Consider the following 20,838-nt stretch of genomic DNA (forward strand, 5'->3'; position numbering starts at 1 on the left):
CAGTCCCAAAACTCTGCCTCAGAGAGAGGCACACATTTCCCTAAAGCGATGGTTCGTTTTCAAGTTGGAGTATGCATCAGCCTCGCTGGGAGGGCTTGTGAAAACGCAGATTGCTGGGCCCTAAACCAGAGTTGTCAGGAGAGCTGAGGTGGGGCCTGAGAATTTGCATTTCTAACAAGTTCCCAGGTGCTGCTGATCCTGCTGGTCCCTGGACCACATTTTGAGAACCACTGCCCTAAACCATTGCTTCTTAGACTTGCCAGCACATTGGAATCACCTGGAACACTTAAAAAATATGTATGCTTAGGTTCTACCCCCAGGAATTCTTATTTAGTTGGCTTGGGATGCCACTTGGCATCAGGATTTCAAACAAACAAACAAAAATACTCCCCAGGTGATTCTAACAAATGGCAAAGTTTGAAAACAGTCCCTAGTGGGTGCAAACGGTTAATGAGCTTGGCTACTAACTGAAAGGTTGGCAGTTTGAGTCCGCTCAGAGGCCCCTCAAAAGTCACTACCCTGTTGCGCTCTTGGTGACTGGGCAGGCTTTTGATCTAGCGCCCCCATCTTTGGAAAGGAAACTCCCTGAACTTCCTGGCCTTACAGATGTTATGCTCAGTTACACAAGGGCAACCTCCACTGTCCAAGTCCATCAACCATACAGGAGTTATAAAGGATGAAACCGTCTCCCCAAGGCCTTCACTAAATGCTAATGATAATTTAACATTGAGAATTCTACCTGCTGTGTATGTGTTAAATGAGTAGTCTCCTCAACTACCCAGGCTCTGGATAGCCCCTAAGAAGCTGAGCTGATCTATCCCGACCAGTGATTGCAGACTTTTCTTGAGGCTGGAGCTGTGGAGTCTGAGAATGCCGGAGTCCCAAACCCATACTCCACCGCAGCCCGTGCATCCAAACCCGCCAAATGCTGACCTACTGTGTACTTACGTACAAGTTCTATGACTATGTTGGTTGCAGAAGAAATCTCTCCCCTGGCTATGAGAATTGGAGGGGTGTGTGTGTGCGGTATTGGGTGCTCAGGATCGCTCATGGACAAACCCAAACTCAGTTTATATTAAGCGGTGAATGAGAGAGACCAAGATGAGCCAGGTACCCGCTTCCCAGTGTGTGTATCTTAAGTCGTGTGTGTGTGGGGGGGGGAGGTTCTCGGGGGAGGTCTCTCTCGTCAAAATGCTGAAGGTAACTCAAAAGACCATGTGAACCCCCTTCCGCCAGGCTGCGACTGGATTTGGCTGCGTAAAGGATTTCTGGCCTCACTCTAGAAAAGGCAGGACGGGGAGGACGTCTCCTGGGAGAGAGTACCGTGTTGGTACTGTGCTTATAACTCTCCAGGACTTCCGCCTGCCCCTCGGTTTCGGCACCATCTTCTCTCCACTTGGCAGGTACTGCCCGGCGAGTTCTTAACCCTCACTCTTCCAGGCACCGTGCGTGGGGTGGGGGAGAGGCCGAGGGGGTTGGGGAGAGAAAAACCCCTCTCCCCGGTCAGTGATTTCGGAACATTGTCCATTCAGCCCTGCGTGCCCCGCGGCGAAAGAGATCAAATGGGACCCTGCAGCCGCCCAGAACTTTGTTCTCCATTCTCGGGTGGATCCATTTCGTGGGCCTTTGGAGCGTCTTCGAAGACACTGGAAAGTAGACACCGGAGCGGGGACCTGCAGATGGGCTCATGCCAAACAGTCGAGAGTGCAACGCTGCGCTCTACCAGGCCCAGGCCGGGGCTGGGCTCCCCCGTCACACCCCCGCGTCCTAGCTCGGGGGACCCTCCTCCTCCCCCCGGCCTGGCGGGACAAGGCGTGTCTGGAGCGACTTCCTCTGGATGAGAGTTGGGAGAGTCCCCCCTTTCCTCGCCCACAAACATACACTGCGCGCGGTTCTCCGCTAGGGTTTCCCTTCGGGGCAGATTACTTTATGACAGGGTGTGATAAGTGATGATTTTGTTCCTCTTTTGATGGCAGGATTGCTTTGTAAACAGAAGCACAAACTCGTTCCGATAGTGGTTCCGCACCAGTGCGCGGCGGCCGCGGTGGCAGAGCGGGCGGCCAAGGCTGCGGCTGCACCTGTCACTTGGAGCCGGGAGGGCCTGGAGGCCGCGCGTGGAGGGGGTTCACCGGGCGTCTGCCTCAGGCCTCCAGGGCTTCTCTAGGTTCTCGGCCTCTGGGCCCCTTGCTGCGGTCCCCTGGCCTTCTGTAGCCAGTGCTCTGAAAACTCCCAGCTTCAAGTGGGCGCGCGGGAGCGCTCCCGGCGGGACACAGCGGGAGCACGTCACGGTTGCGCCGCTTTTCTCCTGCACTCTTCCTGGGCACCTTTAGTAAGAGGTCTAACTTCTTGCTTCACCTGTGATTACCAGGATAATCCTAATCATTCTCGCTAATCCGAATGGAGCGTCGGGCGCGCTTTTTGTGTCCTGGAGAAATAGCTCCCAGCGAGCGAAAGCTTGAGGTTCCCTAGTGGCGAGATCCCCACCACTCCCCTCACCTTCTCCTCGGAGTAGTCCAAACTCTCAGTTTCTCCCAATCGGAGCCTAGGGGACTAGTTTACCTCTCCGAGAGGCGCAAGGAAGAGCCGAAGTTGAGTTAGGCTTACTGGCTCCTAAGGTCCAGGAAAAGAAACTGCTGTAGGGGAAGGGGCATGTGGCCCAGTGCCCCAATGATCCCCCGCTCCCCAAAGGGGAAAGCGAAGCAGAAGCCACCACACGAGTGAACTCCCGAGTTAACTCACTGCTCAGACTTGGGTCTAGATTTCCACGTGCTTTAAAGAGCCTCGAGCAGGAGCGCCGTCTGGTCGGCGCTTGGCGGTGACTTAAAGAGTGGGAAGGAGAGCCGAGGTGCTTCCGAGTCGGGATGAAAATAAGGTTCCGGCAGAGCCTAACCCTAACGGGGAAATTATTCCCACCGCAACTTTGGGGCTGATGGCGCTGGAAGCGGGAGGGGAACGGATTCCACCAGCAGATCCCCGGACACCAGGGGCCTAAGAGAGCCTGAGCTCAGCATTACCTGAAGCTGGGAGCTTCGCAATCGTACACCAGGACACCCAGCCTCTTCCCGCAGCGCAGGCCGTCAGCACTCAGCGGTGCACAGAAAAGTTTGTGGTTGGGCTGAGAGTCCTAGGCCCTGTTAGCTGTGGAACCTGCTTCGTGGTGGGTGAGCGGGGAGCAGCGAGGGGCTCTCGCGCCTCTCCCGGCAGGAAAAGCCACAGGTCTCTCCCGCACTCGGGAGACCGCTTGGGCGCTGAGGCGGGTCACGAGGGCAGTTAGTGGCCTTGTGTCTGTCCTGGTGGTGGGCGCAGTTGACCCGCTAAGGTGGTTGACTAGAGCCTGGGGGCGGATGCAAGTCTGTGAGGAAAGTGGGTGGCGTCCCCACCCGGACCCTGACTCCCTCCCGGGCGACTAAGTCAGGCTGGCGCGGAGCAGCGGAGGAGGTCGGGGTAGAGAAAGGCCCTGAGCGGAAAGGCAGGCGTCTGGGGAGCGCGGCAGAGGGCGCAGACCTGGCAGGACCAGGGCCCTGAGCAGCGAGTCGTGGGAGGTGCGGTTGATCACCGTGTTCCGGCTGCGGCGTGCCTGAGAAGGGGCCAGTGGAGCTGACATAATCTTGAATTGACCCAGTTCAGGGTGCTATGAACCCATGTGGTAGGCGGGGCGGAAAGTCGGTGTAAAAGGTCCTAGACCAGGCTCAGCCGCCTTTCTCGAGCGCACCGTATGGGCCCCGCGCTGTGCTAAGCGCTTTGTGCCCATTCTCTCATGGAATGCTCACAATAAATTATTCACTTTTCAGATAGGAAACAGAGGTTCAGAGAAGTTCAGTAACTTGTCATAGGTCACCCAGCCAGTAAATGTAAATGACAGAGCTGAGTTTGGACCCCATGTGGTCTTACTCCAAAGCTTAATATTAGCTCCTGGCCGCTCTGCCACCACACACACACACACACACACACACACACACACACACACACACACACCGCCCAGCATAAGAGCAAGACACCATGAACCCTCTCAACCCAGGCTATTCTGCTTCCGACTCACCCTGTCCACTCCCACCAAACGCTGTGCGACAGCTTGGCTTCCCCTTTCCGGCACACGGCCCCCTCACCCCACAAAAAGTACTGACAACGGAGGTGGCCGTCCTCGTGTACCCCACCCCGGCCCTCGGCTTTCCGCGGCCAGGCTTGACCCAACCAGCTGGATCTGAGGTCGCCTCCAGCTGGTGTTCATCCCGCGCCCGGGAAATCCGAGTCACTGGAGCCTGAAACACTGCTTATTTTTAAAAGAGCACAGCGCCCCCCGCCGGGATCCGGGAGAGCAACAGGCGCTCCCTCAATGTGTCTTGCACGCCTAAGAATTCGGTTTGCACCACACTGTTTCGACAGTCTAGAAAAAGCCAGGAAGAGTGCAATGCATATGCTTATGGGTTTAAAACACTGTTTAATGATTTAAAATTATCCCCCTAAAGACCCATAAGCAAAACCTCAAACTGGTTGAGCCACCTCGGACGTGCTCACCCACCCCCACCCTCAACTCCGAGATTATCTTCAAGGTTCTAAGGCAGGTCCAAGAAAGTTCAAATCAACCAGAGAATCGGCATGAAAGTTCCGCTGCCCAAGGGAAGCTAAATATCTAAGAGGCGCGGGGACTTCTCAGAGACACCCCGCCCCACCCCCTGGGAACTTTCACACGCTTTTGCCTGACAGGCCAATGAAGACGATTTGAAACCGGTTCGTTGTTTGTCTCGTATTTCTCGCCACCGCGGCCCGAGAGGGGAATTGGGCCTGTCCCCGGCGGCCGGGCCGAAGCACTGGACTATCCGATCCCGTGGCCGCCGGGATGGAGCTGGCCGGGTGGTGCGGCTAGCGCAGACCGAGACTAGTAATCTCCTCAAGCTAGCCCAGCTCCCGGGCAGGTGTGGTTCCCGAGGGAGGCGAGCTCTGAAGGAGCCTCAAATCCTGTGGCTTCTTTTAAAGCTCCCTTCTAATTAGAAGCAGCGGTGAAATCACTTGAATGATTTTATCTGTCATGGGAAAGCAAACCCAAACCCAAACCTCAGTTGCCTATCCCAGAGCCAACCAACGCCCCTATTCTCCCTTTAAAAAGTTTTTAGTGGAAAAAGATAAAGAACTGGGAATCCATGGAGCAGTGGGGGAGTGGTGGGGAATTGTGAACGTGGGAAGAAGAGACGGTGGCCCTTAAGTAAAAGTGTGTTTGCAAGTGTAAGAGTGTATGTATGTATGTAAGTGTGTGTATGTATGGTTTTTTTTAGCTTTCTGCGGTGGGAGGAGACTAAGCCTAGAAGCCAGAAATGAAACAGGATCACCGAAGTCTTCACCTACTGAGTGAAGACTTTGATCTGGGATGAGACGCTGGCGCGGCCCTGCGGGCTGCAGACTCCCACCCGCGAGGTCCCAGGGTGCCCCGAACCTCGCGTGCCGGTGGGAAGGCTCAGGCGAAGGCCTGGCCCCACCTTGTACGTCCCGTTGCGCGGGGCCTCTCGGGTCTGGTCGCTCCTCCGGGCCCTGTCCTTCCCCTCTCTCGGGGGTGGAGACACCCCCAGCCCCAAAGTTCCGAGGGAGGGACAGTCCTGGGGGGAGTGTGTAGACGTCCCATTGCTCGCGCGCGCGCGCGCGTAAAAACACACGCACACTCGCGTGCATCCCAGCACCCCCCAGCAGTCGGTCTGCCTGGGTTCCCCGGCCTGGGACTGACCGGGAAAGCTGGTTAGGGCTGTTGGGAAAAGCTGGAGCTGATGGCGAGATTGCCGCGGCTATAAATCCATTACTTCCCAGGTCAGTTTGGCGAGGCGCTGGGACTGGGGCTGGCTGAGTGAATTCCTGGGCCGGCGCGCATGCGTCGGCAGGTAGCAACTCAGCTCTTTATGACCAGGTGAGATGTTGGTGAGCAGGTAAAAAAGAAGGATTTGCCTAAGCGATTCCAGGGAGCGGGACCGGCCGAGCCCTCCAGCCCATGCCTGGCGGGAATCCGTCGCCAGGAGCGCCGAGCCGCGATGTCCATACTTGCCAAAATGGGGGACTGGCAGGTACGGGGGTTTGCCTGGGCTGGGACTGAGGTGGGCGGGGGTGGAACGGGGGAAGGGGCCCGGAGGGGGAGGCGGAGAGGAAGCGCCTTGGCCCAGGGCAGGGGAGTCGTTGGTGAGGCGCGCCTGGCAGCGCCCAGAAGCACTCCCCGGGGAGAGGGGACACGAAAAACGAGCGCGGGCGGCGGCCGCGGCGCTGGGGGCAACGCGCGCCGCCGGTTGGGGCCTGGAGCCCGGGAAAGTCCGGCCCACGCTCCACAGGTGGCCCCGGGGGTCACTTGTGGTTTGCGCTCCAGTCGCCCCCCCCGGCCCCAGTAGAAACTGGGTGGATGACTAACTCAAGCGGCGGGGAGGGCACGAGGCGGGGGAAGTTTCCCTGCTTACAGAGCCCTCGGACTTGCCCTAGACCCCAGGTCTGCGCGTCGGGGTGGGGTTCTGGTGCACCTGTCCCTCTTGTGGTGCGTCCCTGGATTTGGGGCACCTATGGAGTGTGGAGAATGTTAAGGAGTCCGGGTGGCCGGGTCGCGGCGGCAAGTATGCTCCTTTGGGAGGCACTTCGTGCAAAGTTTATCTACTCACTACGGCCGCTTACTGGAGCCGATTTTCCCGCTTGGGCAGCGAATGGGGGTGACAGGTTAGGAGTAGGGGATGGGACGTGGGTGATTAGGGGGTGAGAGGTGGGTCGTGAATTTGCCGAAACCAACGCCAGCGAAGCTCGTCTTGCTAGGCCGCGGGCACCCGGGGTCGGCTGAGCTCCAGATCCTGCCCTCCCTGAGCCCGGGACTCCGCCCCGGTCATGGGGCATTTCTCCAGCGCTCTTCTTCAACTCCCAGACATTTTCCCTCCAGGAACAAGGGCGGCTCCGGACAGGTTGGTGAGGTTAGCAGCCTCCCCCCTGTCGCTGATTTCATAATCGGAACCGCAGGGTCCTCTTTTCAGCCCAGCCGCGCAAGGCCCGGCTAGGGCAAGATTCTGTGTGCCCAAACGCCCTGGCCTTCTCCAAGGAAAGTCGAGGCCCTGCTCTCCCTGGGGCGAGTTCCTCAGCTCTGTTCAGAGTTCGGCCATTAAAAATAAAGTTAAGAGAAGTCTCCTCCTGACTACATTCCCTGGAATTGAGGAAACCAAGGCGTTTTGCATTTTGCAGTTCTTTCCTTGTAATTATTTTTATTAAGTGAGCTATCTTTTATACCTTACTCCCTCCATTTAAACCTCACTAAATACAATTTCATCCCCGAGGTTAGAGTAACTTTGGTGTTTCAGAAAGGATGCAAATCTCACAGCATACGCAAATCCTGGGAATCCACACCTTCCACTCCTTCGTCCCCATGGGCCTCGGGTCCCTTCTTCACTTTCTTCTCTGGGGGCTGAAGAGAGGGGGAATCCTTTGGCAGAGGTCTGTGGGGGCTTCCATACCCCTCAGAGCCCCCAGGAAAGTTTGCTTCAGAGCTCCGGGGCAGTGACAGAAGGTCCTGGAGTGCATGCGCGGCCCAGGTCTTCGCCTCCAATGGGCCCGAATGAGGGTCAGAAGCAGCGAGATTGCGGCCTGAGGAGCGAAAGAGAGGCACGCCGTTCAGGTTCCTGCAGGCTCACGGTTTGGCAAGTGGCGGGAGGCCTGGATCTCGGGTGGGGCGAGCGGATTTGCGGCCTGGAGGGGCCGGATCCGCCGGCTCCGTCCGCTGGGCGCCCGGGTCTCACTGGGTGGTGACAACCGGAGAAAATAAGGTTATCCTGGCCCCTCGCTGTCTCTTTGTTTCGCTTGGTGTCTCTGTCTCTCATATAGAGACTCATACCTTTCCCCCAACGCTCTCGACACGCCCTCGCGTCAGGCCTGGACCCCCGACCTCTTTGCCCAGGCCTGGCGCTGTTGTCCCGGGGTCCCAGTGCGACCGGAGCATTGACATGCAATGAAGTGACTTGTCGTGGTAATGACAAACGCGACTCGGCTGGCTCCGGGGGCGACCCCTGCGCTCTCGCGGGCCTTTCTTCAGCGCCCAGAGGCGGCGGGCGGCGCAGATCCCGCAGGCCGCAATCTGCACCTCAATGGTGTCCTCGGCGGGAATAAAACAACAGTTTCGCAGCCCCGCGGGTGCGGAGCCGGAGATCTGCGGGGCGGCGGGGTAGGGTGTGTTGAGATGAGAGTATGAAAGGCCTTAAATTCTTTCCCAGGCCACAGGGAGAAAGAAGCGAAACTTCGAGTTCGCTAAAGCACACTGCGGCGACGCCTTCGGGGCGTGAATAGCTATGTTCCCAGGCCCGGAATCGGGCCTACAGATCAAGCTCTGCGGCTCCGGCCGCCGCCGGAAAGGTGTCGGTACTCCGGTGGCGGCCGGGCCCCGCGGCAGCCCCTCAGGACGCGTGTGCTCGCGCTGGAAGGTGACCATTTTCTGGGCTGAAGGCGGCGCCAGGCCGTGAGCCCCGCTGAGCCGAAGGATTGTGTTTGTGTTCAGGTGGGGAACGGAGGGACGGGGCAGGGCCCAGGGCGTGAATCCCCCTTCCAGCTCGCCCTGGCTTCGAAGGGCCTTCTCTGGCCTGCGCTACTAACTTGGGACATTTGCTACGGTGTCCTCGAGGGAGAATTACCCTTCCACATCCTCGAGGGAGAGGTCCTCCCTTCTCTTGCCTTTCCTCCACCTGTAGGGAACGCCTGGGATTGCCAACAGCCCCCAACTCCCTGTGAGGACACGGCAGAAACCTGGGAGGCCTGAACGTTTGCGAGAACAGGGCCAGGTGGAGTCAGAGGTCGTTACTAGCGCCTCTCTGAAGCGAAGACCTGCTGGGGGGAGTTCGCAGCAGTTAAGAGGAAGAAAGGAAAAGACAAACTTTTGGGGGGGACAAATGGGAAAGCTCGGTCAGAAAGGAACGCATTCTTTTTTCTTTATAACTTAAAAATATATATATTCACTAATATAGGCAGGGGTAAAGGCAGCCCGTTGGAGTAGCAAGCCCCTGTGTGGAGCAGGAAAGCCTGGACTGGCCAACCCCGGGCCGTGCGTGCTGGGTTCCGCGTCTGCCTGGCGCTACTCCGCGAGCGCGGCCGCCTTAGTAACATCACCAGATCATGAAGAAACCCTTCCTGCTTTAATTAAAAAGGGAGATCTTGGGAAAACTGGAGCAGATTAGCACAGCGAAGAATTGGTTGCCAGTGACTTATTTGGATGCATGTATGACACGGTATCTATTAGAACGCACACACGTCTTCTCTATTAGCTATCTCGGCTTAACTCCAGAAGCGGCTGTGCATCTCCATCGAAGTTCTGTATTCTTGTCCACCTCGCACCTAGGAAGCCCGTAGCCCAAACGCCAAGTTTAATTGTCAGCCGACCATAGCTTCGCACAAGCGGGAGGAAAATCATTTAACCCCAGGAGCCGTCAAATCACTTCTTCAGGGTACAACTTTTATTTTACACGCGCCGCAATTAAGGGATCGCAAACTCCAGCCCAGTGACCGGAGCTGTTTGGCAAAATCTCCGACCTGGGGGGAGGGGGTGGGAGCGCAAAGCCAGTAAAACTCCCAAGACGCCGCGGCCGGAGGTGGCGGCTGCCGCGAGCGGAGGCGATCTTTTGTTGGGCTAAAATCCTGGAGTCTTGGTTTGGGGGTTATATTTAACTGCGAAAGGAAAAATTATTCCTAATCAAATCGGACGAGGCCGAACCGACAGCGCTGAGAGCTGCGGCCGGGGTCGGGAAGAGGCGCTGGAAGCCGGACCCAGTTGCCGCCGCCGGGACCCTCCGCAACGCCGGGCTTTGCAGAGAAGTCTCCGGCGAAGAGGAAACGGAGATCGTGGAAGGGGAGCGGAGTGGCATTGGGGGGAGGTGCGCGGGGCGCTGGGGCAGGGGTGTGCGGCGAGGCTCCGGGGAGAACTCGCCACCTTACGGGCAGGCGTACGCTCTGGGAGGAAGTTGGGGCTCTGGGAAGCCTTTATACCTGGGTCGGAGCGGCCGGCGGCAGGTTGTGGTGCTGGCGAGCAATTGGACTATTGTTGATATGCTAATGAGGCGATTAGGCTGTTGGTAAAGAGCTGGAAAAGAGAAAAGTTTCTACCATTAGAGGGAGATCTCCGAGCGCACACGGGAGCTCTCTCCCTTTTCGCCTCCACCTCCTCCTCCTCCTCCTCCTCCTCCTCCTCCTCGCCCTTCTCCTCCTCCTCCTCGTCCTCCTCCTCCTCCTCCTGCGCTCACCGCCGGCAGCCGGCACTTTGCGCTTACCCAGAGAGTAGCTCCACTTGGGTGCGAGGCAGAGAGGGGCAAATCTGTTCACGCCGATCCATGAAAATGCTTTGGAAACTGACGGATAATATCAAGTACGAGGACTGCGAGGTAAGCGCGGCGCCGGCTCCGTCATCCTCGCGGCCGCAGACTCCGAGCTCGACCCTCCCGCTCCTCCTCTCCTTGCAGCCAGCTGCGAAACGCGGGTGGGACAGACCTTCCCCAGCGCAGCGCCCGCCCCTCCGATTCGCCCGAAGAACCCGGGGGAGCAGCCGGTGAGGGAGGATATGGTCGCTCCTTCTTTCGTTTCCTTCTTTGGAAAGTGTCCCACTTTCCCCCCTTTTCTGACAATTTTGACTGCGCCTAAGAGTAAGGCGAAGAGAGAAGTACGGGTTCTTGAAATAATTGCTGGTAACTGGCCACGCGCCTGTGCACTCCGCGTGTCTCCAGCGCGATCTGGGGGCCCAAGTCACCAGGAAGAGAAAACCCTTTTGCCTCTTCAACTTCCTCTCTGCTTTTTAACCTTTCTTCCCTCCATTCTTCCTTCCTTCCCTCCCTTCTTCCTTCCTCTTTTTAAAAATAATTCTTTCCAATTTGGGAAAAAAACCCGGACTCTTCTCTCTGACCTGGGTTGCACCTCCCTGTAACCGGGTTCAATTTGGGAGGACGCATCCCGGCAGCAGGGCCGGCTCCAGGTCCTCTGTGTTGTTCAAAAAGTTCTAAGCAGCTTTTCCCTCAGAGAGGCAGGGTCCGTGCATCCCACGGTGTTGGTGGGGAGGCTGCGAGGTGCGGAGCCCGCCCGCCGCCAGATCCCGGTGCACTGACCCCCAGCTCGGTTCTGGCGCTTGGCTGCGTGACCGTGGGAATCTTGGCGCTGCTGCCTCTCTGGTGCCAGGGCACGCCGGACCGATAGAGCGCGCCGCTTTGGAGCCCATTTAAAAACCCAGGGTCCCCGGAGGTCGGCTTCTTGGGGCAAGAGGCCCCAGCAAGACCCCTCCATCCGCGGGAGGCGCTGGAAACGGGCCTAGCGGCCCCTGCCTTAACCTCCCTTAAAACTCCCATTGAAATGAGCTGATGAGTCACGGGAGGTGGAGGGGCTGGGAGAATACTTAAATAAATAGGTGACAGTCCCGGTTTTTGCTTTTTTTTTTTTCCTTTTGGTCATTTTGAGCTGGGAATGTGGAGCGGAGAGTTCTGGGTGCGTGCAGAACGGCGAGGGTCTCATCTTCACTTAAAATCAGAAACGGGGTTTATGCGAACGATGTGCCACTCGCCTCCTCCCGGTTTCCTTTCTGGAGATTATTTTAAATCTTTGTTCCTAGAAACCTTTGTTCCTTCCGGACCCCCTCCCTTTCGCCTCTTTTTTCCCGGGTGGATGTGGGCGTCCCACGGGACCCACACTTGTCTGGTGGCTCCAGCCGTGCGCGGGGAAAAGGCGCAGGGACCCCGGGCCAGGGCAGCACGCTTTGTTGTCGTGGCGGGGGGAGGGCCTTGGGGGAAGGTCAGGGTGAAAAAGCACTGGCCAGTCCCCCAGGATGAATCGTCTCGGTCAGGCAGAGGTCCGCTGGTCAGACAATTCCCTTTGGCGAAGCGGAAGCCGGCCCGGAGGTGCGGGCTCTCGCAGGCGAGGTCCGAGCCTCGGCGCGGCGCTCGGAGCCGAGGGGAACGGGGCGGGGGGGTGAGCTAGCACCCCGAGAGGGACCCTGTGGCGCGAGCGTGAGACTGTGAGAGAGAAAGCGGAGCAAAGAGGGAGAGAAACCAGAGGGAGGGAGAAGAGAGAAAAGTGAAGGAGGTTTCAACAACTTTGTCGGGATTTCGCGTTTGCGAGCACGGTCTGGGCTGTCTGATTCTGCGCGGGGCCCTGCACGGACACGCAGGAGGCCAAGTGCCGCTTGTTCTGTTCTGACAGCCCGGCAGCGCTGGTTGCGGCGGCCCGGGAGAGCTAGCTGTGTCATCTGGGGGGCGTTGGGCGGGAGTGGCCCAGCCAGTCGGACGGGTTTGTGCCGGGAGCCGGTGCCAGCAGCGCCCGGGCTGGGCTGCCTCGCGTCTCTGCGAGCCCCAAGCCGCGTCCCCGGCCCCCTTCCCGAGCCCGACCCGGGAGAGCCCGAGGGCAGAGCGCGCGGCCCCGGGCGTCCGAGGGAACCTGGAACGGCGGTCGCCGAAGGGGACGGTGCGAGTCGGGCCAGTGGAGCAGGAGGGCTGCTTCCCGGAGGGGCACCGAGCCATGGAGGAGCCGTACGGCGGCGGGCCGCCGGAGCCTGAGTCCCAGGCCCGGCCGCGGAGCAGAGGAGCCCGCGGCCGGAGAAGGCCGGGAGGCGCCTCCCGCGCGGAGAGCCTGACGGACGCCCGGCCGCGGTCCTCGGCAACTCGGGCCCGCGATGCGCGGCCCCCGCTGCATCCCGAGGTGTGCCCCAGCCTTTTGGGTCCAATTGTCCTCGCTCGCTGCCTCTCCCCTCCCCCCTCGGAGCGCCGCTCGGCCCCCTCCCCCTCCCGCCCTCCCCTCCCTTTCTCCTTCCCTCCTCCAAGGCTCTCCCTCCTTCCCTCCGCCCTCCCTCCCCTTCTCTCCCGGCTCCTCTCCCTCGCCCACACTTTCTTTCTCACTCCCGCACGCAGACACATCCTCCCTCTCCGCTGCCTCCCTCGCTCCCTCTTTCTCTTTCACTTTTGCCTGCCCTGCCACCTTTTAAAATGTTGCCCCTTCCCTGTGATTCGCCAGCCGCCGCGCCGCGGCCCCCCGCGCGCTCGCCCGCTCCCTCGCCCGCCCGCTTTTTGTCTCGCGCGCGCCCTCGCCCCACCTCCGATTTGCTACACTGAGGCGCCGTCAATGGACTGCATTGAGAGCCGGCTCCGGCGCGAGTGGCCTCGCCGCTTCACGCTGCATTTCCAGGCATTCTTCCCTTATTAAGTATTCGTGTCATATTAATAGTCATGAATATCTGCTATTAGGAGGCTCCAGGAACGCTGCCCGGCGCGGGTATTAGAAGCTCCAGCGAAGCCGCCGCTAAGAAAGGAGGGGGAGACACGGATTAAGGCACACGCACGCACACACACATCCACACACTTTTTTCTTTTTCCGTGTTTGGGGTTGCTAATTTTTTAAAGAACTTTGAATCCGAACCTATCGTGCCGGGATAGAGACCGTGGGTTCGACCAACTGAAGGCGCTGCGCGAATCGGTGGTTCAAGTTCGGATGGAGCCGAGTCGGGCGCCCGCGCTCGGCAGAGCCTCGGCGCCGTGACTCGAGTTCTGGGTGGCGCGGGGCTCTCGGCACCTTTTGTGTGGGGCGCGCTCGGGCGGCGGGGCAGCCCGGCTCTCCAGCCTTGCTGGTTTTTTTCCACCCTGACTCGTTACCCCAGACTCTTCGCTGATGTTAGTTCACAGTTTTTCAGCTATGGTGAGTCCCACCCCACCCTGCCATCTCTGTTTCTTTAGGAAATCTACTATGGAAACCTGGGGCCGCGGAGCTGCCCGAGACCTCGGGTTTCACGCCCAGGTTTCCTACTGGGCACTTCCTTTCATTTGCATTCGCCTCTCTCCTTTCTCTCGCTCTTTTCCATCCTTAATTCGAATGCATTTTGCCCCCCGCTCGGCCTCTCCCCGCGCGCAGACCCACCTCGCTGCTGCTTCTCAAGGCGTGTTTCTCGCCCCGTTGATCTTTATTTCCTTGCGTCTTCACTTGTTCTCGAGATGTTTTCAACATTTGATGCTTAATCTGTCTGCAGGATAGATTCAGCCCAGAGTGCCCCCTACCCTCGGGGCCCGCGGCTGAACCTCCGAGGGTTTTGTATTCCCTGGAATCAACTCTGTTCGCTTGTTTTGCAAGCAGATTGCAAGAGAGGAACAAAAAGTCAGGCGTTTCTTCTGCCCTTTGGGGCTGGGGTGGAAGGGGCGGGAGCCTCCGCCCTAGGGTGCACCTCTCTCTCGGTTAAACGCAATAAGGCTGAATCTATTTTAAACCTTTACTTGCCGGCTCCCACCACCACCCTGTCCATATCATAAATCGACCCTGTCGAGAAAAAGGCTCCTAACTGAGGAAGCGGAAAAGACAGATCCCCGATCTTGCAGTTAAAACCTTCTTTAAGCTAGTAATTTAAACGTGTGCGTTCGTTACAGCCCCTCTGCGAAATATGTTTCTATTTAAATAGTCATGAAATGGTAACAGCCTTTGAACGCTTATGATTTTTTTCTCCAAATAAATGGAACAGGATAAACAATAAGGCAGTGGCAGGCAGGTTCCAATCCGGGAAAAAAAGAAAAGGCCGCTTCTTCTGTTGAATATTTAGTAGGAATTTTAATTTTGCTTAAGGGAAGTTTCGCGATGCAGCCTAAGGGGCGGTATTCTGGGAGGCCTTTTTCTATCTTTTTCCCCCACTTTGAAAGAGACTCTTGTGCCCCCACATTTGCACAGTCTAATTCCCCTGCGTTTTTGGAAGGGCCTTTTTACTTGTGGGGTATTTTCCGAAATGAACAACTTAGAGCTGATTTTTTTTTTCCCGTGGGCTGCGGACGTGAGCCGGCAGTTTCCTACGCAGGATTGCCGGGTAGAGTTAGTGTGGACAACTCCGAATCGCCCCCTGATTTCTTATTCTTTCCCCTTCTCGCTTTCTTCTAGGACCGTCACGACGGCGCCAGCAACGGGACGGCACGGTTGCCCCCGCTGGGCACTGTAGGTCAATCTCCCTACACGAGCGCCCCGCCGCTGTCCCACACCCCCAATGCAGACTTCCAGCCCCCCTACTTCCCCCCGCCCTACCAGCCCATCTACCCCCAGTCGCAAGATCCTTACTCCCACGTCAACGACCCCTACAGCCTGAACCCCCTGCACGCTCAACCGCAGCCGCAGCACCCGGGCTGGCCCGGCCAGAGGCAGAGCCAGGAGTCTGGGCTCCTTCACACGCACCGTGGGCTGCCCCACCAGCTGTCGGGCCTGGATCCTCGCAGGGATTACCGGCGGCACGAGGATCTCCTGCACGGTCCACACGGGCTCGGCTCAGGACTCGGAGACCTCCCGATCCACTCCTTACCTCACGCCATCGAGGACGTCCCGGTAAGAGGCCGCCCAGGCGGCGCGGGTGCGAACGCAGCCCCCACTCACCCACCCGGATCCAAGTTACATGTAACCGGTGGGCCCGGTTTTCCTTAACGGTATTTCCTTTTTTTATTTTTATTTTTTGTGAGGATGCTTTGAGGACCTGCATAAACAACCGAACTAAAAATCTGAAAAGTAGTTGAGACTTGTGCCCCTAGGACAATGAATGGTTCCTGGAGCTCCCGCAAACAATGCCGGCATTGCCATTTCCAGCAACACAGAAGTAAATCAGACGACTGCCACCATTAACACTATCTTTCCCTCGCGATGACAGTAAAGTGTTTCGATTGGGAGAGGATCTAATTCCATCGTTGGGTCTGGCGGTGGGGATTTCTCTCTGTCCTGGAAAAAGATGTTAAATGCAACCGAAAAAGCCCATTAGATGTCTCGCAATTAAAAAAGTGTGAAAGACGTGCTAAGAAAATAATTTTTTACAGAATCTTATGAGCACTAGTGAAACGCCAGAATTACGTGTACACTCTATCCTGATTAAAGCGAAGCAAGCAGCAAATCTGGGCGGAGGGACCTCTTCCTAGGGGTGCTAAGTGGTGACCTCATAAATCATTAGCTGGATTCCCAACGCCTATCAGAATCCGCTACACCCCATATTAAATGTTTTGAAACTGTTGGGTAATGCATTGTTTGAGTTCTAATTCAGTTATCAATAAGTGCAGTTTCTAAATAAGCATGGCATATGCATATCTACTATTTACAATGCAAACCAGGCTATTGATAATTTGAAAATACTTCTGAAAATAAATTTGAACCAGCATCTCTGCTTCAATCCTACGTATTTATGGTTCCCTCACCAACCTTTCTGAAATGGAATTAGAACAAGCCAATAATTTTATTAAAGCTGTAAAGGCTTCTGTTAAAGCTGCTTTTCTTTGGAGAGGAAATGTATCTGGATGTGATTTTTGCTAAAATGCTATTGCAGATTACTGCATCAAATATTGCAGCAGTATGTCGGTTGACAGTTTAATGATTACTGCATTAGATTGCAAGGAGAATGGTCAGATGAACTTACCTGCTTGCTTGGTGAATTTAAAACATTATTTAAGTTCCATAGGAAAGTAGAAAATGTATTGCATCTCTCATTTGACTCCGTTAATCACTGAAATTTGTTGGTTATGCTTAGCAGGCTTGCATGGAAAGCAGGAAAGCAGGCATTTAATCCAAGTGTAGGGCTTAGTGAGCATACTCTGTGTATATGCTCATACTTAGATGTTTTAGACACCGATGCTTAAATTTTTTGAAGTGGAATATGAGAAGAGCAATAGGTTAGAAAAAAGCTTTTTTTTTTTTTTTTTAAAAAAAAGGGAAGTTGTGATTGTTTTAGTTCTCCTTCCCAAAGAGACTCCTGAATCCTGTTCCTTGCCTGCTGTTTGGAAATATTTGAATTGCAAAATAATGTTGCAAGCTTTGGAACATTGTGATCTAGAATTGTTCTACTTTGTGAAAATTCCAAGGTGGCTGGTGGGAATTCTTAACACCTGTATAGTCTCTCTTTGTGATGAAATTGGTCAGGTAGGAGAAATTAACCAAAAGATCAAATGAAAACAAGGAAACCCAGTTGCTGCTCTTCCTTCTCCCTCCCCCACCTTTTAAGAAAAAGTTCTTTCAAAGGAATTTGGGTCAGGAAAAGGGTGGTTTTCCATTTTCCCATCGCTGCAACAGTTAACCTTTAATGACTGCTGAATATTTAAGAAAATCAAGTCGATGGTGAAAATTATTTAATCATTAATATCTCAGTGGGATTTTAAACTTAACAGTCTCCCCTGTATGGACGAGGTCTAGAAATAACACAAATAAAAGTATTATGCCACACTACATTTACTTTATGGGTTTAGGGTGCATGCATAAAGGGATCATATTTCCCCATATAGTTAAAACACAAGAACTGCGGCAGTAGTCATTTCTGAACATTTCTCAATTTAATTATACTTAAATCCAGAAGCACTTTAGGCAAGTTACAAATGAGAGCATTGAGTATAATAAAACCTGTAATAAAGCAACTTAGTACCATCCACCCGGAATCATTGCGATCAGGCACAATTAACAGGAGCATAAATCCAAGACAGAATGGAAAATGTTTGAATCAGTATTATTGTTGGACAAAGACTAGAGAAGGAAGTAATAGTTTTTTAAATGGTAATGCCTGTGTTTGGTAACGATTGCGAAATCTTCTATCTCAGCAGCCCTGGTGCTAATTTGTAAACACAGCCAGACATTATATTGCCTGTCAGTTGCTGCATTAGAAAACATGATTTCATTTTACTTTCTAATCACGTTTTGACTCTAGTGCACACACGCATATACACATCCATCTGTACAAAAAAGAGAGAAAGAAAGAAAGAAAAAAAGCACAACATACCTGCTACTGGACAACAGGAAAGCAACCTCAAAGGTTTTTGTTTTTGTTTTTAAATCTTTTTCATATTCCTGTCTGATGCCCAGTTTAGGCAGAAGCCTTTTTTATATTTTTTCTAGTTTTCCATAAATGAAGGTGTATATATACATCAGCTGTTTATCACACTACCTAAAATGTTTCCAAATGACTTCCCACGCTCCCCTTACTCCCGCCTCTGCTATTGCTATTGTGTTTTTCTGGCTTTTGCTGCCTTAACACTGGAATCGCCGAAGTCCGAAGCTGCTGAGGCGCCAAACTAAAGCTAGGTGCGTTTTTAAAGGTTGAACTGACTCTGAAAGATGAGGTGTTCCGAAACTTGATTTAATTTCCAAAGAAAGTTTTACCCCTTCCCACCCCGGTCAAACATGGACTGTTGGCTGGGGGAGGAGAAATTGGACGTGGCTGTGCAGTGAAACCTCTTGAGTCGCAAAGCCCCAAATTCCAATAAGCCAAGATGAGATGTTTATATATAAATGTCATTATAGGGAGGGGGAATTTCGATTCTACACCTTCCCCTGCCCCCATCTTGCATGGAATATTCATTTCCTTTTGTTTTGATTATACACTTACATCCATGTGTATCCTTTTGTTGCAGCATGTAGAAGACCCGGGTATTAACATCCCAGATCAAACTGTAATTAAGAAAGGTAAGCCATTTCCTTCTGCATTCCAAGCATGTCCTTACAGGCACAGTGCTATTTAAAAGAACTTGCAGAGCTGTATTTTTTTTTTTTTTTCCCAAATAGGATTTCCTAAAGGCTCAGAATTAGCAAATAGATAGGCATAGAACAGCAATGCTTACAGGATCGGCTTTTCTGTATGCTAGTAATGGCAACAGGCTAGCTTTGTTTTTATTCATGATTTGACCATTTAATTTAGCTTAATGATATCTGGACAAATGCATAAAACGTACAATACTTGAGCTGATTTGGAAACAACATTTCAATTTTGAAACGGTTTAATAGTTAATCCATTGTGTGAGTGTAAAGAAGTGTATAATGGTAAAACAGTGCTAATTATTTAGTGTTAAAATAAGGACAAATGATTTAAAAAAACAGCTCTCATTAGCATTAAAAAAAACTTGCATGTTCTTCAATTTAGTTTCTTGTTAGCTGTTTAAGCTGAAGGGTTTTAAAATTGTGTGAATTAGGTTAACAAAAATTTGGCTTTTGGTTAAAATTAGCATTTCTTCAGAAGATGTCAAGATTGGTAGCGTGTTCGTTCTGAGCAGAATTTGTTAAAAGTGTCAAGTAATTTTGAATGGATTTTTAATTTGCATTGTGTTTAGTGAATAGAAATAAAGTTTACTGGATTAAATGCTTTTTTTTTTTTTTTTGGCTATGGTGGCAATATTACATTTCAGGATTCCAGGCACCACCAGAGGACGATGCTATATAAAACTGTTCTCATTTCTAACCCCAATCAGTATATTGTTAGCTAGTTTAAAGTTTCGTTTTTGCATCTGTGAAGTCTTTGTCACGTCAAATTAGATGTGCAAGGGATAAATCTTAAGAGATGATCTTTCCAAGTCGACATGATAATTGGCTCTTTTATTAGTAATCTCTCAAGAGTTCGTTTAACTCCTATTGTCTCTATTAGCCTCCCCAGAGCTATTAATGTCACAAGTGATCTATCCAAAACCTAGAGCCCCCACCCCCCACTCGCCAAACCTCTAGAATATCCCATTAAGGAACGCATAAGGAGGAGTGCTATGATGAGAATGTGTGCATATTATTATATATGTCTCCATGTGGAATTTTTAAATACACGTGCATACTGTACTTAAATGGTTGTGAATGCATCTGAATTATATTGGTTTTAAGAAATGCAACACATCAGTACACGTTCTGCTGGGCTAGAATTTTTTTTAACAATGGTGGGTCAATGAAGAGCTTACGGTTTTAAGTAGGAAGAAAAGACCCCGGCCCCCTTCCCAATAAAGCAGCATAATAAGCAGAGGACTATGAAGTATTTGTTCAACAAAAGGACACACTGCTAGTATTCTCTGGCAGGCCTGATCTTCATCACCTCTCCTCTCAGTTCAAAACGGGGCTTGGAATGGATCTTCAAAACCGAATCTTTTCCAGAACTGAACATAGGAAGAAGCCTATTGATAAAAGACAGGGCATGTGTGATGTGAGACAGAAAAACCCACATCCCAGCCTGGTGCCTTAACTGAATCGCTCATTTACAGGCTGCTTTACGATGATTTTAATGATCAATCTTTGAAGCAGTTTCTCCCTAACACAAACCCCTCACCCTACAAAACCCCAGGGTACACATAACTTGCTCTCGGTTTGCAAATGTAACCCCCTCCTCTAACCCCAAACCCTTACTCCGTCCAGCACTTGTGTGGGGCCACTCTCCTCGGATGCTGAGAGCCGAGAGGGTCACAATTTCACCACGCATCTCTAGACCCCACACTTCAGCTAAGAGGAAAGGGTCCAGGCAGAAAGGCAGGCCCGGCCTAGCTGGGGGCGGGGTGGGGCGCGCGAGGGGCAGGGCCGGACCCCGGAGACAGGAAGAGAGCAGGGAGATGGCAAGGGGGCTCTACAGTTACAGAGCTGGGCCGGAAAAAAAGCAGGGGTCTGGGCGCAAGCCTGGGGGCTGGCGCTGCCGGGAAGAGGGCTAGGGTCGGAGGCTGAATTTGGGGGATCATCGAAGGCCACACAAGGCCTCCTCGTCTTTCTCCGCAGGCCCCGTGTCCCTGTCCAAGTCCAACAGCAACGCCGTCTCCGCTATCCCTATTAACAAGGACAACCTCTTTGGCGGCGTGGTGAACCCCAACGAAGTCTTCTGTTCAGTTCCGGGTCGCCTCTCCCTCCTCAGCTCCACCTCGAAGTACAAGGTCACGGTGGCGGAAGTACAGCGGCGCCTCTCCCCGCCCGAGTGTCTGAACGCGTCGCTGCTGGGCGGAGTACTCCGGAGGTGAGGCTCGGCCCGGCCCTGCCCGCCCGCGGCCGGCGGACACACTGCGCGTGCGCGGCCCTCCCTTCACGGGAGAAGAAAGGGGCGGGAAGAAAAGCTTAGAACTCAGTGGGTGGGAACTGGGGGGGCGGGGCGAGGCGGCGCGCGCCTGCGCTCTCCCCTGC

General features: G+C 54.0%; 1 protein-coding gene across 3 annotated transcripts in view; it reads left to right on the forward strand.

Moving 5' to 3' along the window:
• Nucleotides 1-5,903: 5,903 nt before the first annotated feature.
• The window catches only part of TFAP2A (transcription factor AP-2 alpha), a 22,852-nt gene continuing 7,917 nt past the window's right edge, over nucleotides 5,904-20,838 (forward strand). Inside the window, exons 1-4 of one of the 3 annotated variants that reach the window (XM_004390467.1) lie at nucleotides 5,904-6,044; nucleotides 14,860-15,294; nucleotides 18,342-18,393; nucleotides 20,443-20,674. In XM_004390467.1, coding sequence (XP_004390524.1) covers nucleotides 6,012-6,044; nucleotides 14,860-15,294; nucleotides 18,342-18,393; nucleotides 20,443-20,674 — 752 coding nt within the window. In that variant the 5' untranslated portion in view covers nucleotides 5,904-6,011. Of the gene's footprint in view, nucleotides 6,045-10,137; nucleotides 10,359-12,851; nucleotides 13,642-14,859; nucleotides 15,295-18,341; nucleotides 18,394-20,442; nucleotides 20,675-20,838 lie in introns of those variants that run through there. The other 2 variants (XM_004390466.1, XM_004390468.1) reach the window with 2 other exon arrangements.

The sequence above is a fragment of the Trichechus manatus genome, unplaced genomic scaffold, assembly GCF_000243295.1.
Source record: "Trichechus manatus latirostris isolate Lorelei unplaced genomic scaffold, TriManLat1.0 scaffold00301, whole genome shotgun sequence".
In the NCBI taxonomy this organism is placed as follows: Eukaryota; Metazoa; Chordata; class Mammalia; order Sirenia; family Trichechidae; genus Trichechus; species Trichechus manatus.